This window comes from Lissotriton helveticus, chromosome 8, assembly GCF_964261635.1.
Source record: "Lissotriton helveticus chromosome 8, aLisHel1.1, whole genome shotgun sequence".
Lineage (NCBI taxonomy): Eukaryota > Metazoa > Chordata > Amphibia > Caudata > Salamandridae > Lissotriton > Lissotriton helveticus.
Genome location: NC_136069.1, coordinates 283,255,170 through 283,276,215, shown reverse-complemented (window position 1 = coordinate 283,276,215; position 21,046 = coordinate 283,255,170). Strand labels below are relative to the sequence as shown.

Sequence of the window (21,046 nt, the reverse complement as noted above, 5' to 3'; positions counted from 1 at the left end):
AGGAATAGAAGAACTTCAGAAAGAGGGGCAGAAAAGGGATCCACAGCCTTCACTGTGCACCGTGCCACAAACTTGTTCCATCTGCAGGCGTATACCATTTTGGTAGAGGGACGCCTGGCTGCCAGAATGACATCACAGACTTCGGGAGGAAGATCGAAAGGTGTCAATTGTCGCCGCTCAATCTCCAAGCATGGAGGTGGAGGCAGGACAGGTTCGGGTGGAGGACCGTCCCCTGCTGCTACGACAGAAGATCCTTCCGAAGTGGCAGACGGATCGGGGGATCGATGCTCATATTGAGTAGCTCGGGATACCAAACTCTTTGAGCCCAGTCCGAAGCCACAAGAATGACTTGGGCCCGGTCGCGCCTGATCTTCTTCAGCACTCTGGGCAGAAGTGGTATAGGTGGAAAGGCGTACAACAAGCCGAGCGAGTGCCGCCTTGGAAATTCCAACATGCAGAACTGATGACATTGCGCGTTCTCTTCTGTGGCGAATAGATCTAACCAAGGCTCTTCCCACTGCTGAAAGAGACCTTGCATCACGTCAGAGTACAGACGCCATTCATGATCCATCAAGCACCGGCGGCTGAGTTCATCCACCCTGGCGTTCAGAGAACCTGCCAGGTGTTGAACCACCATGGTAATGCCTTGATGTTCCAGCCATGTTCAGAGGCGAAGAGGCTCCTGACATAGGGTCCACCCCGCCCTGCTTGTTGCAATACCACATGGCGGTGGTGTTGTCCGTGAACACCTGCACTACACTTCCCCGGACAGAGGGAAGGAATGCCTTCAGTACAAGCCGGATCGCCCGCAGCTCCGATTCTCCCATGTGGCCTCCCAATCCCAGGAGGGACGCATCCGTCACCACTGTGTGCTCTGGTTGGGGAAGGGAGAGGGATCTGCCACTGATCCAATCAAGATTCGTGAGCCACCACTGCACCTGTCGTGCAGCGCCCTCTGAGTTCTGGACATGATCTGACAGGTTGCCCTGATGCTGTGCCCACTGGAACATCAGGTCCCACTGCAGAGCCCGCATATGCCATCTGGCAAGTGTCACCAGGAGGATGCAGGAGGCCATCAGGCCCAGAAGCCGAAGGGTCATCCTGACTGAAACTGATAGAGGCTGAAAGAGCGGAATCATAGCCTGAATATCCCGGACTCGCTGCTCGGGAGGATAAACCCGAAACAGTGTTGAATCCAGAACCGCTCCGATGAAGGGGAGCTTCTGACAGGGACTCAGGTGCGACTCCATCACATTGATGGAGAACCCCAGCAAGTGCAGGAGGTCGGCCGTAGTCTGGAGGTGGGTGACAACTGCCTGGGGCGAGCCCCCCTTCAGCAGCCAGTCGTCGAGGTAGGGGAAGACTGCCACCCCTGCCCTGCGCAGATGAGCTGCGACCACCGCCATCACCTTCGTGAACACCCGAGGGGCACTGGTAAGGCCGAAGGGGACCACAGTAAACTGAAAATGCTCCTGGCCTACTGAAAACCGCAGTTAGCGCCGGTGGGCCGGCATGACGGGGATGTGGAAATAGGTGTCCTGCAAATCCAACGCCACCATCCAGTCTCCCGGGTCCTGGGTAGCCAGGACCTGAGCCAGAGTTAGCATCTTGAACATCTCTTTCTGGAGGAAGCGATTAATGTCCCGGCGGTCCAGGGTGGGGCGTAGGCCCTCTTTGTCCTTCTTGGGGACCAGGAAGTAGTGGGAATAACAACCACGCCCTACTTCCTGATCGGGAACGCGCTCAATGGCCCCCTTGGCCAAGAGGGCCTGACTTCCTGACGTAGAAGAGCCAAATGATCCCCCGACATGTGGTGGCACCGAGGTGGCATGGCCGGAGGGAAGGGCAGAAGGGGGAGCCAGTAACCGAGACAGATTATCTGCAGCACTACTTGTCCAAGGTAATTTTGCGCCAGTGGTGGAGGTGGTGATGTATCCTGCCACCCACTGGCGTGGGGTGCTCCCTGAAGCCCGGATTAGGAAGGCTTAAAGGCGGAAACAGCGGGGGTGGAGGTGGACTGACCCGCTCGCGGGTTACCAGACCCGCCCCTGCGGAAGCCATGGGCGCGGCCATGCTGGGACTGGTTCTGCACAGGCTTGGTGGAGGAGCGTACTTGGGGGCCCTTACCCTGACCACAAAAGAAACAAAACTCAGACGTGGCAGGGCTCTTCGTAGAAAGACCCAAAGACTTGGTCATGGTGCGCGAGTCTTTAAAGTGCTCTAGGGCACTGTCCGCCTTGTCACCAAAAAGACGGGAGCCATGAAAGGGCATGTCCAGGAGCGAGCTCTGGACATAGGGTGAGAACCCAGTGGAACGTAACCAGGCGTGGGGCCGCAACGCCGTCGTCGTGGAAATCGCCCTGCCCAACGAATCAGCGGTGTCCAAACCACACCTGATGGCAAACTTCGCCGCATCCTTACCCTCCGCAATCGCCTGGGAAAGGACAGCCTGGACCTCCTCAGAGCACTGAGGCAGAACCTCCACCACGGTGTCCCACACAGCCTGGGAGTAACGGCCCAATAAGCAGGCGGTATTAACCGATCTGAACCCCAAACTGGCTGAGGAGAACAAACTCTTGCCATATTGGTCCAGCCTCTTAGATTCCTTATCCGGCAGAGCCGAGGGAAAGGCACTCTGTGATGGGAATGACCAGACTCTCAGGCGTGGGGTGAGTGGTCAAGAAGGTAGGATCTCCAGGCCCCGATGATGAAGCCTAGCGACGTTCTTATCAACTGGTGCCCCCAAGGTCGGCCGCAACCAAGTACCCAAGAGGACTTCCGTAAGGGCCTCATTGAAAGGAAGCAGCGGCTCCGACGACAGGGACGCCGTCAGGATCACCTCCGTAAGGAGGTTGGTCTTAAGGGCCACCATAGGGAGGTCGAGATGGTGGGCCTCCATGGCGCACCGCAGCACCATAGTGTAAGAAGCGCCTTCCTCCATAGTAGGTGGAGGCGAAGCAAACCCCGGGTCATAAGACACATCAAGTTCACCCCCATTTTGAAGGTCATCCACCCAATCCTGCTCGGAGTCACACTGCCGCGCAAGGTAGTCCTCAGAGCCGTCCCACTTGTCTGGCTCCGGGGTAAACTAGTGGAAGTAGCCCTGCCGTATTTGGACTGCATGAGCTATGGCTAAATATGGTTATGATTTCTATGCCTATATAAGGATATGGTGATTTATACCTATATAAGGGCATGAATCGGGGAAATTACAATAGGGTCCTAAAATGTTATACAACACCCACTCCACGCTAACATGTTCAACTTAAGTTCAAGCACTAAAATAGATCATCTAGAGCATGTGTTTATAATCCCACCCCACAATACATACAAAATGCTATTGAAATGGTTGCACACGAAAAATTAGCATTTGTACTGAACGTATTTAAAAGCAATGATTTCATTGTAAGCATATAATATGACATTGGCAATGCTAACCGAATGAATCACAAAATTACATTTATGAAATGGCTCTTAGTTACAGACAAAAAGTCGAGACCATCCCATAGCAGAATATACAAACTGTTTTGGTTTGTGGATTAGGTCAATATTGTTTCTAGGAAGTATTCAAAGAATTTGTGTTCTCTAAGAATAGTTCTACTTCAAGCAGATTGCTTTTGCCAAAGTTCATTGTGTTTGGAAAAAGGCCAAATCAATTCGTAAAAAAAGGAAAGGGTACCAAAGTTAGAAGCTTTTGTTTTGAAAAAAGTTATGGTCGAATTTCAGAGTCGAAAAAACGCTGTGTGCTAACTTCAAAAGTTATTCTCAGTGTCAGGAGAAAACATTAATTTGTCAAGGCTGGCAAAGAAATCGTCTACCACAGTAGATGAAAGTTTAACCATTTCATTAAGTAGATCAATCGTACACAGATGAGAAGCATCAGCGCCAGTCGCATTAGCAATGTTCGCAGTAGATGGTACCTGTGTGCCTGTTGGTCCGCATATCACATCTTCAGCTGGAATTGCCAGTGAGATCTCCATGAATGCCGTCGTCAGGATTGGTAGCCTTTGGGGGCAACACAATACATGAGCCATTACTGGACCCAGTAATGCGTCGACATCCGTTGGCATTGCCGATGGAAGTGTTAGACAGATATCTAACAAGCATTCCTCTCCACAAAGCAGGCATCGTAGGTAAAATGCAATCTTGCCAGATTGGTCTGAATGACAGGAACCATGTGGTATTCAGATCTCTCAAACAAGCCAAGCCAAGGATCTTTGTTATGCGTTAACGATACTGCATTGCCTGAAGAGCATTCTCCATGGTAATTTGGGTATCGCTGGTGCCTGGACTTGCCATAACGGAGCAGGAGGAATAAAAATAGTATCCCTGCTACGAATCACAAGATGAGAGGCAGGCCGCCGAACACAGAGTGCACGAAGTTAGGAAAAATGCCCAGGACTGCTTCAATGGGTGCTAACAGTCCCGAAAAAATCACCTTAAATACATGTACAATACCGATGATATCAGACATGTTTAAGATACGACCTAACATTTCTGCGAAATGTATGGGGCAGTTTGTTGATATTAATGCATGTATCTCCACAGAGGACCTTGCAACTTGTAGATCATACGTCTATCTGGATGAGGTCAGTGGCACAGTTTTTTGTAAAAGAATGGCTTTCATTCTGCTTAAAGTATCAATTCGTATAGAAGAGATGTTCAGTGAAGGCCATGGTAGCGACTCCCCATCTGTCTTAGTAAACAATACTTGCATAAAACAAGTGACCCTGGCTGACACACTAACGAGATAGGCTGTCCCTGGCTTCATTTCACAACAGCTCTGATCATTCAGCATTATGTAGCTTCCATTGGAAAGCTGCCTAAAAATTGGATCTATCACTGCTGCCGGGGAACCCTGCAGGTGGCATGATAAGTTGTTTGAAGAACCCTCACAGGCTCCAAGTAAATTAATGCCTTGATATAGAAGTGTATCGCTTAATGTGGTTTTGCAATTTCTACCACTAAGAAATACCTCCTTTTCCCCACTCTAACAATTGTGTGTGTACGGTACATCCCAGGTCGACTTTATGTACTCTTTACCCAACCTTTCATACAGGCCTCCTGGTATGTGTTTTAAGCAACACTGAAACTGGAAATCGTCACTGGTATCGTGATGGAGCCATGTATTATCCATTCAACGGCTGGTTTCTCAGAAATGGTCAATGGTAATATCTTCAGTCCCCTCTGTGCCAAAGAGATTTGTTTATCTGTAAGGTTAAATACAGTAAAAATGACGTGGTGTTGATTAGACGCCAAGGCACATAGCCAGAACAAAGGTTTTTTAACCTCCACCCTAGCAGCATTATAGAACGTAATTGAGACTGGCCATGTTGTAGCAAAAGCAAGTCCTGTTCCATTATGTCTATGGCAGAGGATACGATGCTGCCCAAAGAATAAATTCTGGACGACAGAGTTGTTAACCCATTGTCAACTACAGAGAGCTTTCTCTAAATTAATATGATCAATTTCCCGTATTCGTTCTGCAATTTCCATTTGTGTGACTTTCGATGCTTCATTGTAAGCAGCGTAAATACCGGCGTATATGAAACGTTTATGACGTGGTTTATGAGGTCCAAGTAAGAATTCTCTCAAATCAATGTCATTTTTTTTGTAAAATTCAGTGTTGTTTTATTTGTGGGAGTGTAGATTTTTGTAGCCGCTCAAGGCACAGTTTTCCTACACTGTATGTTGTTATTATCCCTGGATGTTGTTTCTGGACATATCTTGGATCGGGCCGAGTTACTGTTAACCCTTGTGTCTTGTTCAGGAACCTATCTTGACAGTTATTCGTGTCTGTGGGCCAGATTAACCATTGTTTCTATTCAGGATTAGTTCTGTTTTGTTGTAAAATATAATTTACGTCTACCTCCTCATCTATAGTTCTATTACTATCAAGTGTGGGCTTAGGTATGGACGATTTGTTTAAATCTTTTATCTTAGCCAGGCCAAGACAAGATGTCTGTTGAACAGTTTAATTTAAGAACAGTATTTGTTCTGGGATGATGCAGGCTCTGAAAAATGCTTCTAAACCTTGTACCTGCCAGTCTTTTGTGCCCCAAACAGTGTTTGTTTCAATGTTGTCTTTCCAAAAGTCAAAGCCTAATGTGGACAAGTGAGTATAAAAGGCCGCAGAATAAATTTGTTTAGTATTTGTTAACATACTTTTCATGTCTGTCTTATTAACCTTTTTAAAGTAAAAGCTTTCTGGATTTGTGACATTAAAACCTGTAAAGTATGGACATTTCCTATAGAATGTTTTAGAGCTACCTTTTGGAGGTGTTGGACAATGTTCCTATTGATTAGAAGTTAAAACATTTCTAGGATTCGCAGATTTGTGCAAATAATGATGACCAAAATGATTAAAATAATAAATTTCTTCATAATTTGATGAACCTTCTAAGTAATCATGTTTTGCAAATGTTGCTGACATTTCTAAGTCTGCCATCATGTTATTAACAGTCTCAAAATCCCAATCATCAGAAGAAGTACTCAGTGAAACAAAATCGCTCATGGAAACCTTAAATTGGTGTGGAATCTTCAGCAGCTCGACAGGGCCATAAATGTCATAATCAGTTTTATCCCAGGCTATACCACCTGGTAGATGAACAGCTGTGATGTTTACTGATGACAGGTCTCTTTGTTCACAATGAGATGATTTGTGTGGTTTCAGGAGCAAGTTGATGTTCTTACTTGCTGTGTCCATTTTACTATATTTTCCATCTATCCGCTTTCCCAAACTTAAAACAAGAATGAGCCATAGTAGGAGAAAAAGTACACCTAACCCAATCCAAAATTCAACCCATGGTGAAGCCAGATATGTATTTGCAAGCTGGTGACCAAGTTCCGATAATTGTTCCTTGAAAGTTTTGTTTGTTGGCGTTGTTTCCGGCTCACTGGGATCCTCAGAAAAGGTATCAAAGTTGATGAAATAGCCAGAGGCAGTTCTGTCAATAGTTGGTATCGCATCCGGATTGTTCGAAATCGCTGGAGCTGCTTGTTCCCTTGACATGTTAGTATAGTCAGATGCTACTTCATTGTAGACGGGAGTTTCTTGACGAACTGTTATTTGGGTTTCAAGAGGCACAAGTTCCCTGGCTTTGTTGCATAGTCCTTCTTTTCTCACTGCAGATTCTTCAAAGGTGAGGAGTCTTTCAGTTTGAACCTTTTGGATGGTAGCAAGATTTGGTCGTCTGCTACATCTTTGGAGTCCACTGGGCCTACTACTTATTACCGGCCACATGATGTGGTTTTACCAGGTCAATTGATACAAACCGGTTCTCCTTTCTTCCAGAGGGGCGGCAGTAACACTGTTCTTGATCCGTGAACTGATAGTACAGGTACTGGTTTTCTGAAAGAAGGCCCAAATTCCTTCTTATCCGCTATTTTCTCTCTGACCAGATTCCCAATCTTTGGAATCCAGACAGGTCTTGATGGGACAGGTGGTTTTTCTTCAGTGGTCGTTGGCTTTTGTATGATGTTGCTGTTATAGATTGCTTTATGTCACTGTTTTTTCTTTCCACAACCGAATTTCCCTCAGGATGAAATGGACTTGAGTACCGCAATGCAACGCCCAAGCTAGCCATGGCTTCCTTGTAAGCTCGAGAGCTAAACGCAGGACCCTGGTCAGAATGTAGTGTGCCAATTGCGTCTGTGCCGATAATAACTCGCAAATCAACAGTTTGGGCGTCAGCCAAGCGCTGAGGCCACATCCAAATGATTTCCAAATGAAACTTGTCCTACTACCTTTGGGACCGCTTTTGTCCATAGGGACGTCTGAGTGTGGATAGTCTGATGCTATCTAACATTAGTGTCTGTACCGGGCTGGCTAAACTATAGTCAGGAATCTGGTGGCGCTCCAAGTTGTGATCTCTGTAACAGTCATCGCAATTAATTCCAAATTTGTAAATGTGGGCATTCCTCCCTGGCCACCAGTACATCTCTTGTAATTCTAGTAGACATTTAGAGATCCCTTGATGTATCAGACCCTCTCCCATATGGGATTCTTGAATCAAAACACCACTCAGATTCCTGTTTGGGATTACCCTATCCCCCACTCCAGGGATTCGAGCAAAAGGAACGGAGTTTGCATACATTATGTAAGTATACTGGAGTGGATAGTTTAGAGGTAACGCAGCTCCGCTGCCTTTGCTTGTGGCATTGACAGCGAGCATGGTTTCAAAGGCTATTTTTGTTTTTGCACGAGTGATTGCAGCTACAGAAGCCGCTTGCACAGCTGCCTTCGCGGCTTCGTCAGCTAATGAATTCCCTTCAACGTGAACGCCATCATGCTGATGACTCAGTGTATGGATCACGTGAGTCTTTTGCAGTTCTTTCTGCAAAAGAATTACTTGTTCCCAAAGCATTTTATGCTTGATTGTGCCACCTTTTGCGCCTTTAAACCATTTTGAACCCAGTTCTGCAGATATTCATTATAAGACTGAATACAGTAATGCAAATAACACACTATGAGTGTGGGGAATTCGCGATCTGTATTTTCAAGCGCCATCTTGAAAGCCTGTAGTTCAGCTCGCTGAGCTGTACAGTCTCCGAGAGATTGAGTTTTAGTGACCATAGGTCTGAATTTACCATTGCGCCAGCGACCTTTAACAATCACGCAAGCAGCACTATAAGCTTGTTTTCGCCCAATTGCGGGCTGTGCTGACCCGTCTATATATATTATACAGCCGTAATGTTCTAGAGGCAGAATTTCAGTGGGCAGAGGACATTCTTATTCGTATTGGAGAAATTCTTGTGTCTTCAAGTAGGGGTCAAAAACGTATTCAACGTCTGTCGCAGCAAGAGAATTAACCCATTGTATCCATCTTGGATGTAGAGCTTTTGTATTTGGAATGCTTGCCTTTGTCACTGCCTCTAAGGAAGGTATGGGAGTAACAACTTTTATGTGTTTTCCCTCTGCGAGGGCTCTCTCTTTTGCTACTGCAGTTTGAACTGCTGTCAGAATTTTTTCTGTTGAAGTGAATTTCATTTCTGCTTGTGTGTACAAGTGTGATTTGTAAGCTATTGGTACCTTTTCACCTACATTAAAGGTTAGGTATGAGAATCTGAATCTCCATGGGATGATTCGGATTACAAGGTTTCGTTCGTTTACGCATGTTTGTAAATGTGTTGTTGCTAACATGTCTGTTTGCACTGAACACAAAATTTGTGTGTGTTTTTTAGTCCAATTAGTAGGTTTGAAATCAGGTTTGATTAATTCGTAGAGAGGTTTAACCATTTCTGCGTAGTTTAGAATGTAAGTTCTTCCGAAATTCAGGAATCCTAGAACTAAGTTTTTCAGTGTTTTGGAGGTTGCAGCAGAGCACATTTTTCTAAAAAGTTTGCTGCCAGGCTTTTACATTAACTTGAAAGTTTGTATCCTAAGAATAGGACAGCGAGGTGGGCAATTCTTGATTTTTTAAAGTTGAATTTGTACCCTTCAGAGGCGAATCCAAGTATTATGGTGTTCACCCTGGTCAAGTACCTGTCCAAATCATTGTCTGTAAGATAGATGACATTGACATAAGATAATTCCTCATCATCATACGTTTGTAGTAACTCTGTTACTCTGGCTGAAAATAATCCTGGATTATTCTTGAATCCCTGGGGGAGACGACAAAAGTGTCGTTGCGTCCCCATTATCGAGAAAGCCGTCAAATACCTGCTTTCAGGTGCAATGTTTTGACAGAAGAAACCGTTTGAAATATCTAATGTGGTTTTATATATTTTGCGCACAATGTTATTCATCAGTGCTGCACTGTGTGCATTTTGTACTGCAAACGTTTTGCAACAAGAGTTTAAATGTCTTTAGTCCAAAACTAGACGATATGTATTGTCTGGTTTGGAGACAGGAAACAAAGGATTGTTTATGGACGAGGTACAAGTTTCAATCACCCCTTGGTATTCAAGTTGATCTAGGATCTCACTGACCTGTTTTTTTAGATTCGTGTATAACTGGATACTGCTTCTGAGCAGTTGGTTGATTTTTTAACTGGATTTTATGGTGAGGAGAATCCTCATCCCATCCCACATGATTTTTATATAATGCTGGTGCCTGGGCCACAGCCCATTTTCTGGCATAGGTGTATTTTTTATGAATAGGAATATGATTTGAGAAGGCTGGCATAATGATCTCTTCGACATGTGGGCACTCTCTGACAAATTCAGGTGGGCAGTCTTTTTCAGCTAGAAGAATGTCATAACCCTTTGATAGCTTCTCCCAAAAGAGTGTTTTTATTTTTCTAGTTATGTCCCCCTCTATCCGGAGTGTTACTTCATATAACTTATGTGGTACACTAACCCTGGTATCTGCAGTTTCAACCTGAATGCATTCATTCAGGTCCACTGTCTCCAGATGATCCTTCAGGATCTCGCGAGCTATGGTAACATCTGCTGCTCTGTCCAGCATTGTCTGGGCCCACTCCCCATTCTTGAGTTTTGTCCTCAAGATCCTCGGCATGTCTGATTTTAAGACTTGCTACCTTCTTTTTGGTGAATTGAGTTTTCTTATTTTTCGGAACGTGTTGATCGTCTTTGGACTTCACGCGTTCTTCCTTGTGTTCTGATTGTGTCCTTCTTTCGGATTTCTGTGAGGAAGTCTGAAAGGTACGATAGGAACGTGTATCAGTATCTTGATATCTATCAGGTTTTCTCAAATTATCCCTGTTTCTGAGGTTATGCCTCTTTTCAGAGGGCTCCTTTTGAGGAGACCTACCTCTGGATTGAGAACGCTTCTCTTTAGGAAGTGTTTGTCTAGTATTTTCCCACTTCTTTTTAGGAGTTGTGAGTGTGTTTTTAATAAAAACTTTTTCAGGATTTTCTGTTACTTCGGGCTTTACTGGTTTCCCTCCCAAACTATCTCTTCCTAGTTCTTCATAGGATTTTTCTATTATTCTGGCAAGTTTATATGGTTGCTCAGTTACATCAAGTTCTTTGAGTTTTTGGCGGATTGCCACGGATGCTGCTTCACCTTTATATTAGCTAATATAATAGCTGAGAGCTGTTTAAAATCCTTCAGTAACTTCATACCGAGATTTAAAGCAGGCTCTGCCCCGTATTAATTTTGAATCTGTTTCAGGACGTCTGGTTTTACCGCCATGGACGGAACCCCATGTGTTTTTGTGTAGATTGCAGCAAAGACTGTACCCCAAGTGTCACAGTCCTCCAGGTGTGGTGTGATCCCCATTGGTAAACAGATTGTAAGAATCCTGTGTTTCTAATGAGGTGTACTATAGGGAAATACTGCCTCGATCTGAGTAATTATTCTGAGCTAAACAGAATGAAATTTGTTCCCTTTTTGTGGGTAATTTACTGAATGACTGTATAGTCTGAGGTGTAATTTTGTTTGTGTTCCCCTGATGAGGGGTGTGCTGTGGAATTGTTATAGCAGGTTGGACTGTTAACGTCCGCATGACCTATTGTACTAATTGTCTATGGATTTTAATTAATTGTTTTAGCCGAGCTAACAGTTCTGGACCTGTCATTTGTTCAATGGCAGGATGTGGTGTATAGCTGGCTAGTACCGGCCATGTCGCTCCTGGTCTACCTAGTGGACCGTGACTGGTAATGTGATTTTGATGTTGTAGGGCACCTTTAAACCAGAGCTGATGCTCTTGGTAAGTTAGTGGAATTTCAATGTCCACGAAAGGAACGTATTCCGCTGGAGGTTCCTCTATCTTATAGACGTGGAACACATGTGTTCTTGGATTTGCTTGTGGAAAGATAATCCATGAATAGAATACCTCTGTCTGCCGATATTCATGTGCCATTATGACAACAATTACCCTACCAACTCTTGCTGAATTGAATTGAATTGAAGAAAATTTATAGTGCGCAAACAATAACCCGCAGGTATCAAGGCGCCTAACAATACAATCAAAATTTGAAACAGGCGTCCTTACATATAGGCTTGTTGAAAGAGGCGAGTTTTTAGGGCCGTGCGGAATTTCTGTAAAGATGGAAGAGATCTTAAATCAAGAGGGAGATCGTTCCACCATTTGGGGGCTAGCGTGGAAAAAGCCCTGCCACCCCATTTGGCTCTTCGGACACGGGGGGTTTGCTGATAGGCCATTTTCTATAAGCTTTATAGCTATTGTTTTCCGCACATTTTCCGGGATTTTTATAGCATCCGGGTCGTCATGTCGGAAACCTGTAATGTCAAAACCTGGTTGGTTTGCATTTACTGTATCTCTACTGTTTTCTCCGTCACTATTTGACATTTTGTTGAAAGTTTTGCAGAGCAAGTTTCAAGGAAAAATAAAGATAAGGTGCACAATATTTTGGAACACTATATCCTTCAACGTTGAACAAAGCTAAAAACTAATAAATAGGATTCTTCGTCCTACTCAGTTTAAGGCGGATTTTTATCCTTTAACACACTCCAGACATCTATTGGAGTATTTCACGGGATAAAGGGGTCTCTGTGAAAAGCACGACTGAATTACTCTAGTATCTAGCGTTAAATTAGTGCCTTACCAAACGTTGGGCGCCATGTAGTGTAGTTCCTATATTCCCGATAGGCTCTGCGCATTCATTAGAATAATATATCCTATAGATGTGACGTAGGACTTATGTCAACTAGGTCTCTATCGAAATATATTAGACTTTATTGTGAGTGCCAGCTAGCTCAGAGGTCACTAGAAACTTTCTCGAGTTCACAAGAAGGGATTTAGTTTCTGACAACCGCATAAACATGACAACTTTGTTTCCCAAGATAACACTGATCTTCAGAGTCGTGGAAACAATAGAGAAGATATTTTACTCAGTCATTCGTGCATGCTTCTTTTCACTAGAGGTGCAGAGAAATAGACGGGCGTTTTCAATAAAATGATTTATTGAACAGTCTTCTTTCTCAAGCATAAGAAATGAACTGCTACAATCGTAAAACTGGTTGCAAAATATAGCGCATACAGTAAAAAGAGTAGAATAAAATAATACTGTAAGAGCATTGTATGGTTCCTAGACCATAGATAAATAAATACATAAATAACAGAGGCTAAAAAGTACTCAACTGGTGCTTCTACAATACGTCTACCCCGACGTACCTAACCTAAGCTTAGTACGAGGGAAGAAGTAAGTGAGGTGTAGCATAAATTTAGTATTTTTTGCCAAGAATCTATCCAAGATTTCTCTTAGTTTCTAATCAGCTACGTACCTTGGGTTAGAATGAAGAAGGTAAATCTCCGGACTCGATTTCCCAACAACCCGCAAGGGTAGCTTGGAAACACTGGAGCTAGATTTCTCGGCAGGAGAAAAGACAGCGTCTCTCCCAGTGCATCTGCTGGCGGGTCGGCTTCCTTCGGCACTTGCTGTAGCAGGGTGCGTCGGGCAAGTAGATAGTCAAACTGCTCCAAACCACTGTGTGTTTGTTATGGCAAGTATGGGCATATTTATACCTTGAAGGTACCGAGTTTGACTTAAAGGTGGACACAATAACGTCATCAAAGAGTCTCAGTTCTTTCAAAACTCCATGAGTTCTTGGACAAGTCAGTATTCAAGCAAGGGGAAGTCCCTAGCTGCTGAAGCCGAGTTTTCCAAGAAATCGTTGTGGATTTTCAGAACTAGTGGAAGTAGCCCTGCCGTATTTGGACTGCATGAGCTAAGACTAAATATGGTTATGATTTCTATGCATATATAAGGATATGGTGATTTATACCTTTATAAGGGCATGAATCGGGAAAATTACAATAGGGTCCTAAAATGTTATACAACAGTGGCGTCAAGGCCGGACCCGGAGACGGGGCCAGCGGCGGGGCCTGGAGCGGCGCCAGCCGGGGCCGCGCCGGAGCCGCATCCCAACATGGATCCCAGGCCGGGACAAAATGGTCCGGGAACCGGGGCAGGAGAAACGGCATCCAGTGCGGCACCTGTGGCGGCGCTGGGGCCGGAACCAAGGGCGGGGCTGGAGCCAGCGGCGCTGCACCTTGTGGCGCCGGAGCCGAGGGTGCTGGATCCAGTGGCTTCGGGGCTGGCGCCAGAGGCGGTGCTGCCGGGCCAACAGGATCTGGACACAGGACCGCGGGGCCCGAAGGCGTGCCAGCGGGAGCCCGGGCCTGTAAAGGCGGTCCAAGGCAGCAAGGAACTCTTGCACCTGTTCGGGAGTCACTGACGGACCCGGGTATAGCGGGAAGGCCGCAGGACTCCCAGGCTCCGGAGGAGCCACAGGGGCAGAGCAGAGCCCCTGTCCACCACGTCCGCCTCCAGGGAGCGACGGGGGGACGTCGGAAAGAGAACGTGCCTCTTCGACTTCTTTTTATGGCGTCGCTTACCAGAATCTGAAGGGGAAGACTTAGACTCCGAGGAGCCACGGTTCCGGTCCCGCGAACGGCCCCTGGACCTGGAGCGGCGGTGAGAGGAATGCCGGACCTCCAGCAACTTCCGACGCCGGTCCTGCAAGGCCTTCAGGGTAATGGCACGGCAGTCCCGACAATCCTGGGAGTCATGGTCATGCTCCAGGCAGTAGAGGCAGACATAATGGGGGTCCGCAACCAACATATTACGGTGGCAAAACCCCCTAGACTTAAAGCAGGGCATCCCTGCGTGCACCAAGTGACAAGAAACGGAGACAAAGGTCTCAAAAAAGTTGTCAAAAAATGACTGAGGTACGTGCTCAATCCGGATCAGCGCTTTCCGCGCGGAAAACGAAAGAACGGACGTCAGCGCACATGGGTGGCGCCTAAGTACTCTCCGTGACGTCATCTCGGCGCCTTCGACGCCAGTGACGGACGCGGGGCTGCAGGACGCCACCTACTGGCGTGCAGAGGTAATGCTAAGCAGGAAAAAAAAATCCGTATCCAGCCTGACGCCTGGAGATATTCTAAGGTAAGGAGTCTATCACTAACGTGTCTCTTTCAGATATGTGTATGTGGATTGGCCTAAGCTAACTTACTTGTAAGTTCCTAGTCTATGGTAATCAGAGCCTGTAAGTTAGAGGGTCACCCCACGGGCTGCAGCACAAGTTGTGCCACTCAGGGTGTGACAAGGGAAAACAAGTCTACCAGCCTGGCAGTGCAAACTGGAAGAGAAATGTTCATTGCTAACTTGACTATGCCATTTAAAACCATGGAAAACTCAACCTCCTTTTTAGTACATGCAAGTCAGAACATGTGTGTTACATATTCTGTCAGTAGAAACACGAAACTGTGAAAGGAACTGGTAGCTGCATTGGCGACTACAGGGTTACACACTGACCTCTCAGCTATCCTAATTCCTGGGAGGGGCGACCAAAGTTGATGCTCCAAGGTAACAAACAACTCATTACATTAAGCCCAACTTTATGCCCAAGTCGAATTTAATTTAAACTTGTCGCTGTGAGCAACTTTTACAAAGTTGCCACTTTGTTGCTCAAAGTCTCCTGTGCCTGTTGATTGTTGTACACGGGTTTGGTCCCCAATACTGCTTTCTGCCCTCCTTAGGCAATATGTAAACAACGCCCACAAAAGTACACAACACAAGCGTACAAGGGGAAAGGTGTTACCTCTCCCGGTGGAAATCCACAATGAGTGATGGCCCAAAAGGTCAGCTTCAAAGAGGAAGCACTTGGGAGAGGGGTTGCTCTATTGTTTAGGTAGACAGGATGGCACTTGGGAAATAAGTGGAACAACCATTGGCAAACAGTTTTTTAGGGGCATGTAGCCCCCCCTCCCCCTGGTAGCCACACCTCTGGGTTGGGCTAAGGAGCTCTGCACACAAAGAGGGGTCTGCTATGTTGGAAATGGGCAGAATGGAGCCTTCTGGAAAAGCTAGATGCCACCCTTCACAGAAGTAGTCATCAGGAGGGAGGGATCCTGGCAACACTTTGGCTACTGGCCGCGGCCATCCAGGAGGGCATTTTCTGGGCATAAAAAGGGCACCACAGGAGCAGAGAACTCAGATCTGGTTGGACTGTAGAACAGGACCGAAGAAAGACTTCCCTGCTGAACCAAAAACCAGGAGAAGAGAGGCTGCCCTGAAGTTGGACTGCACCTGCTGCACCATGGGCTAGCACAGGAATGGATGGTGCGCACTGTGTCCTGCTCATGGAGAAGTCGACTCCGGAGCCCATCCAGAAGCAAGAGAGTCCAAGGGCCAGTTGGATGACGACCTGTTCGTAGCACAGGGCCATAAAAAGCTAATGGTAGCCTGCCTGGTGAGTTAGTAGCCAAAATCTTTGGATCATCACTTCTTGCCCTCGTGCAGCCTAAAGGACAGGGGGTTGACGCTCAAAAATAGCCACAGACTCTGTAGGTCCTGGGAGACGCATCGGAGTGCAGATTGGCCGCTCAGAGGGCAAGGTAACACCGAAAGAAGGGAATTACTGGAACCGCTGTACCAGACGGTTGGTAGCCCAGTGGAGGCTGGAATTCTGCTGGGCACAAGTGAACTTTGAGGGACGTCAAATCCTGTTGCTAAGATAGCCTTGCCAAGCCTGTGAATGGAGGAGTAGCCACAGAGATACCCCGTCGACCACACAGCATCTTCAGTATCGTGTTTCCCTTATATTAATATCAGTCCAATAGAACTCAATGGCAAGGGACCACTGGAACTGGAATGGAAACTGCTTTGCGTGATGAGGTAACCATTTCTGTGGACCTTGCTGGGCCCATGATTGACTCCCTGCCTAAAGTAACTCTAAGTAACCTTATAGATACCCATGTTGTTCTAGAAAAATTTCTAGGTGTCAAATTAGGTGAATTTGTTAACGCCTCTTCGTGGTAAAGTAAAACGTTGTGATTTCCATCATACCTTGTAAATTCTTTATCTCAAGAACCTTCCGGTGGATCTTTTCCATTTTCCTGTTTAAAAGTACATAAATTGGTGTCGGACTTTTGAAGGTCTCGTTTTTTTTCCCCCTTCAATTGTTTTGGTGCTGTTCAAATGCTTTATGCTTGTTCTTTTATGTAAGCATGTCTGCTCAGAGCCCCAGCTACCCAGGGTTGAGCTAAGGTTTAAGAACGAAACCGGACTGGTCCAAACGGATGTCGGTAAGTTTATTACATGATGATTTAAACTAAGGGTGCCTGGGCATCAACAAAGAGGCAGCAGCGTCATTGGGCTTGACTCTCCTTTATCAATAAAACTGTAGAAATTGCGAGGGTGAGGTGCTAGAAATTCCCCAAAAAAGAGGAGTCGAACTGGGACAACACCTTCAAGCAGTGTACATAGTTCATGTGCTGGGGGTGGTCACAGATAGTTGTGCTCTGGATCCCAATTTGTTTTTGTGAATAACGTGGGAGTTATTAAATCCCAATCTTTCCTCAAAAGACCTTCTGCAGTGCTGGAAGCTCACACACCTGTATCAGCACACTTATGTCCTGAAGAGACCCACGTAAATTGAATAAAGGGTTGAAACAATGAAATTCTAATAGAGATTGTAGACTAGTCGAACAGTTGAAGGAAGTAATCAAGGAATACATATTGAACTGCTGATTTATATGAAATTTGTGAGACATACCGATTGTGTATATGTATCATTGTTACTGTAGCACATCACTGCACCATTGAGCACTGCGCAGTCTGAACTTTTTTAATTGTATATGCTACTTTACACCTATTTTGAGAATAAATAGAGCAATTTGGTTATAATGTGGAGAGAGAGTGCTGTGTACTTTTTATTTACAAAACAAAGTGAAGCACATGCCAAAATGCTCTCTCCAGCTCAGAGTGGTTCCCTTCCTGGCAAGATCTACTGAGAAATTAAATGTAACTTAAATAGAGGTAGAAAAGTATTTTAAAACATAAACTTTATGCAAAATAAGCCTTGCTGGTGTGACAGCACTGTGGGGTAAAGAGCGCTGTATGTGGAGCCACGCACCTCCGGCACAAAAGTACAAGGAGCAACACGAAGTGTGCCATGGGAGATAAAGTTTCCATCAACAGAGAAAGCTTCTGTAGATACATCCTTTTTATGGTGAACACATACCAGCACTCAAATTATTTTGCATTAGCCAGGGGGCTTAGCTACAAAAGAGACTGGAGTGCTGAACAAAACATGCTAACCAGCAAAAAGTGGACAACATTTTTTTTTTTAAAACAACTGGACAAGAATCTTCATTCCTAGAAATATTTACTGAAAATAAATGAAAAGTAACTAAAATAAAGACGAGATTTTAAAACCTAAAGTCAGTAAAACAATTCCTGGCACTGTGAGAGAACTCCAGGGAAAAAATGCTATATGTGGAGCCAGACACCTCCACCATTAAAGTACAAGAAAAACCCATCACTTACAACAATTTTATTTTGTATTTTTTTATTTTACTTGAGTTTTATATAGTACTGGCTAGACCCGGAGGTATCAGAGCGCTTTACATGAGGCGAGTTACATAGGTTACAAGTAACACATTGTTACAGAAGGTACGTCAATTACAAGTTACATCTGTTGGTTCAAGGCGTGTAGAGGGTAAGGGGGTAATGTAAAAGTGCGACGGTGAGGGAAATTAAGCAGAGAATTGGCAAAAGGAAAAACAATACAAGTAGGGGGAGAGAGATTCAGGGGAGAGAGGAAAGGAATGGGGAGGCAAGCAAAGAATGAAGGAGGGAAGGGTGGGGGGGTAGAAGACACAGCGAGGAGATGAGGAATTAACTGTGTCTGATGTCCAGTTGGGTGGGAGGCGGCTCCCTGCGGTAAAGGGATCATTCCCAGTCTTCCATTTGGTGGGATTCCCTTGTCACGGTGGACTCTCTTAGGTGGGTCGCTGAGACTCCAGGACATACATGCTGGATCCTGCTCCAACAAGGGGAGAGGAGTGCAATCCCCTAACCATACTCAGCAACATCAATCCTACATCTGTACAACCTCCCTCTTTTTAACTGCTACTCTAAAGAAGCTACTATCTCTATAAAGTTGCCATTTACCTCGTCCTAATCACTTTATACAATATAAGATGCAGGGAATGTAAAAAAATAAAGTAAAAATAAAAATAAAAAAATAAATCAGGCATCGTATGACACATGCCATCAATGTAAATATTTCACTGAGGACTAGCAACTCAAAGCAGAACCCCTTCCGCTGCTTTTCAGTCACTTATGCTCTCCTGCAGGGTCACCTCTGCCCCTCTAGACATTTTGACATTTACTTGTTAGGGAGTTAATAAAAAACCTAGCCTTTTTAATACGAGCTAGGTGAATGGAAACCATCTCTATATAAATATACAACTCCTTAGCGACTTGTTCTGGAACTAAACTACCTTAAGACATGGATAGGGAAGAAAGAGGACAAGACTTTCTGTCTTCAAAGTCATATCCCTGGTTCCCTAATATCTGCTATTTGCTTAGCCTACTGAGGCACCAGAAAATAACAAGGTAACCAGAGTTTCTTGACATTTTCCTGAAAATAAAGAATCTCTTACCATATATCTCATTCCTTCCTGAACTTTGAGGTAAACATTATCAAATGCCTTTTGCTGAAGCTTCACGGCTAGAGATTTCAGCATACCGGAAGAATCACGACATCTTGTATCCTGAAACAACCTGGAAAACAGATACGCAATCTACAAATTAAATTGTGGCAAACAACTTCCTCCCCCAAAGAACAGAAGACAAACTAACAGGCAAAGGGTAATGAAAAGCAACCATATAAAGGGGTTAAATATCACAAACATTGCTTCAGTGACTATGAATCCACAAACCCTAGTTCCTTGCTGGTCATTTCACATATTTATCAAACCTTTCTTAAGATTTCCTCGTCTCGCCATAGACTGAACTATAATATACTGTGAATCTTTGTTAAGACTAATTATTTCTCCAATTGTTGTGTGTCGGTTATTTATGTTTAAACGTTTTTAACCAGCTTGAGGAAATAATTGACAGCTAATTATCAATATTAAGGGCCTGATTTAGATATGGGCTAACGGGTAACTCTGTCACAACTGTGACGGATATCCCGTCCGCAAAAATATAGATCCTATTGGATATAATGGGATTTATATTTCGTCCGGAAGGAGAACTGTCACTGTTGAGACTGGGTAACCCATCAGACGAGATCTAAATCAGGCCTTAAATTACAGCTAAGGTTCCATTTCATGGCAGACTTTTAAAAAATCCTCATACATTGTTTCACACAGTCCTCGTTGTTTCCAGTCTGTTCGTTCTACACTACCCACCACAACCTGCAAGCACTGTAAGGCAGTCTCTTTGTGCTCCTTATCCACAATGGGAGATTACTGGTTGCGTTCTCTTTGACACTCGGGACCCAGGATATGCAAGTCGCCTCCCACACCTACCATACCCCTCCATGGCAATAGTAAAAATGTTAATGCCAAAAAGGTGAAAAGCAATTGTTGTAGATCATTACTAATTCTTAACATCATTCATAGTGGAGTGGTGTGGCTCACTGGTTAGAGGCGGCAGACCCGGAAGCAGAGAACGGCCCAGGACCAGGGTTCAATTCCCGACGCGGCAGGGTCGTGGACCAGGGTCAGCGGACTCGATAATTCTCGCCTCGGTGCCTACTCTAACCAGGGATCACACTCGGCAACTCTGGGCATTAGCTTGCCTCATCTCTACAACGGCCCCCCACATTCGCCGGGGATGCCTGGTTTCACCTTGGAGATACCCAGTAGGGACCATCTCACAGGGATAGCCAGGACGGGTTCCCCAGCGGTCTACAGCGCCACGACGCCTCAGGGCAGCAGTGCGCTTTACAAGACACATACATTTACATTTACATTCAGATACGAGCCCAGAGAACACAGAATTCTGCATCTGGAGTAGATTACTTCAGCACCCTATTTGTTTCCTGAATATTAGGGAACAAAGCAAAGAAGTCTGCCACAGACTTAGTTTGATCCTCCTCATTTGGCAAAAGGACCAACATTTGTTTTGCTCCATTCCTCATTTGAAGGCTGGAAAATTAACAAAATCATGTATCTCCATTTTGTTGTTTGAAGTAAAAAACGTTTTATTCATGCTCATCTTTATAATCAGTCACAATATGTGTATGCATAAACACAATAATAAAACAATGGCTGTTGTTCAACATATAGATGCAAAGTGTACATTTTTTAATGTGGCACACAAAATGAAGGTATATAGGGATCTGCTATCTCAGCTTATTGTCACATCCTGGACA

General features: G+C 45.0%; 1 protein-coding gene across 1 annotated transcript in view; it reads right to left on the bottom strand.

Moving 5' to 3' along the window:
* Positions 1-21,046, bottom strand: part of ATM (ATM serine/threonine kinase) — a 1,424,234-nt gene that overhangs the window by 977,164 nt on the left and 426,024 nt on the right. The window contains exon 23 of the mRNA XM_078657051.1: positions 19,326-19,446. Within this exon, the coding sequence (XP_078513177.1) occupies positions 19,326-19,446 (121 nt within the window). The remainder of the gene's footprint in view (positions 1-19,325; positions 19,447-21,046) is intronic.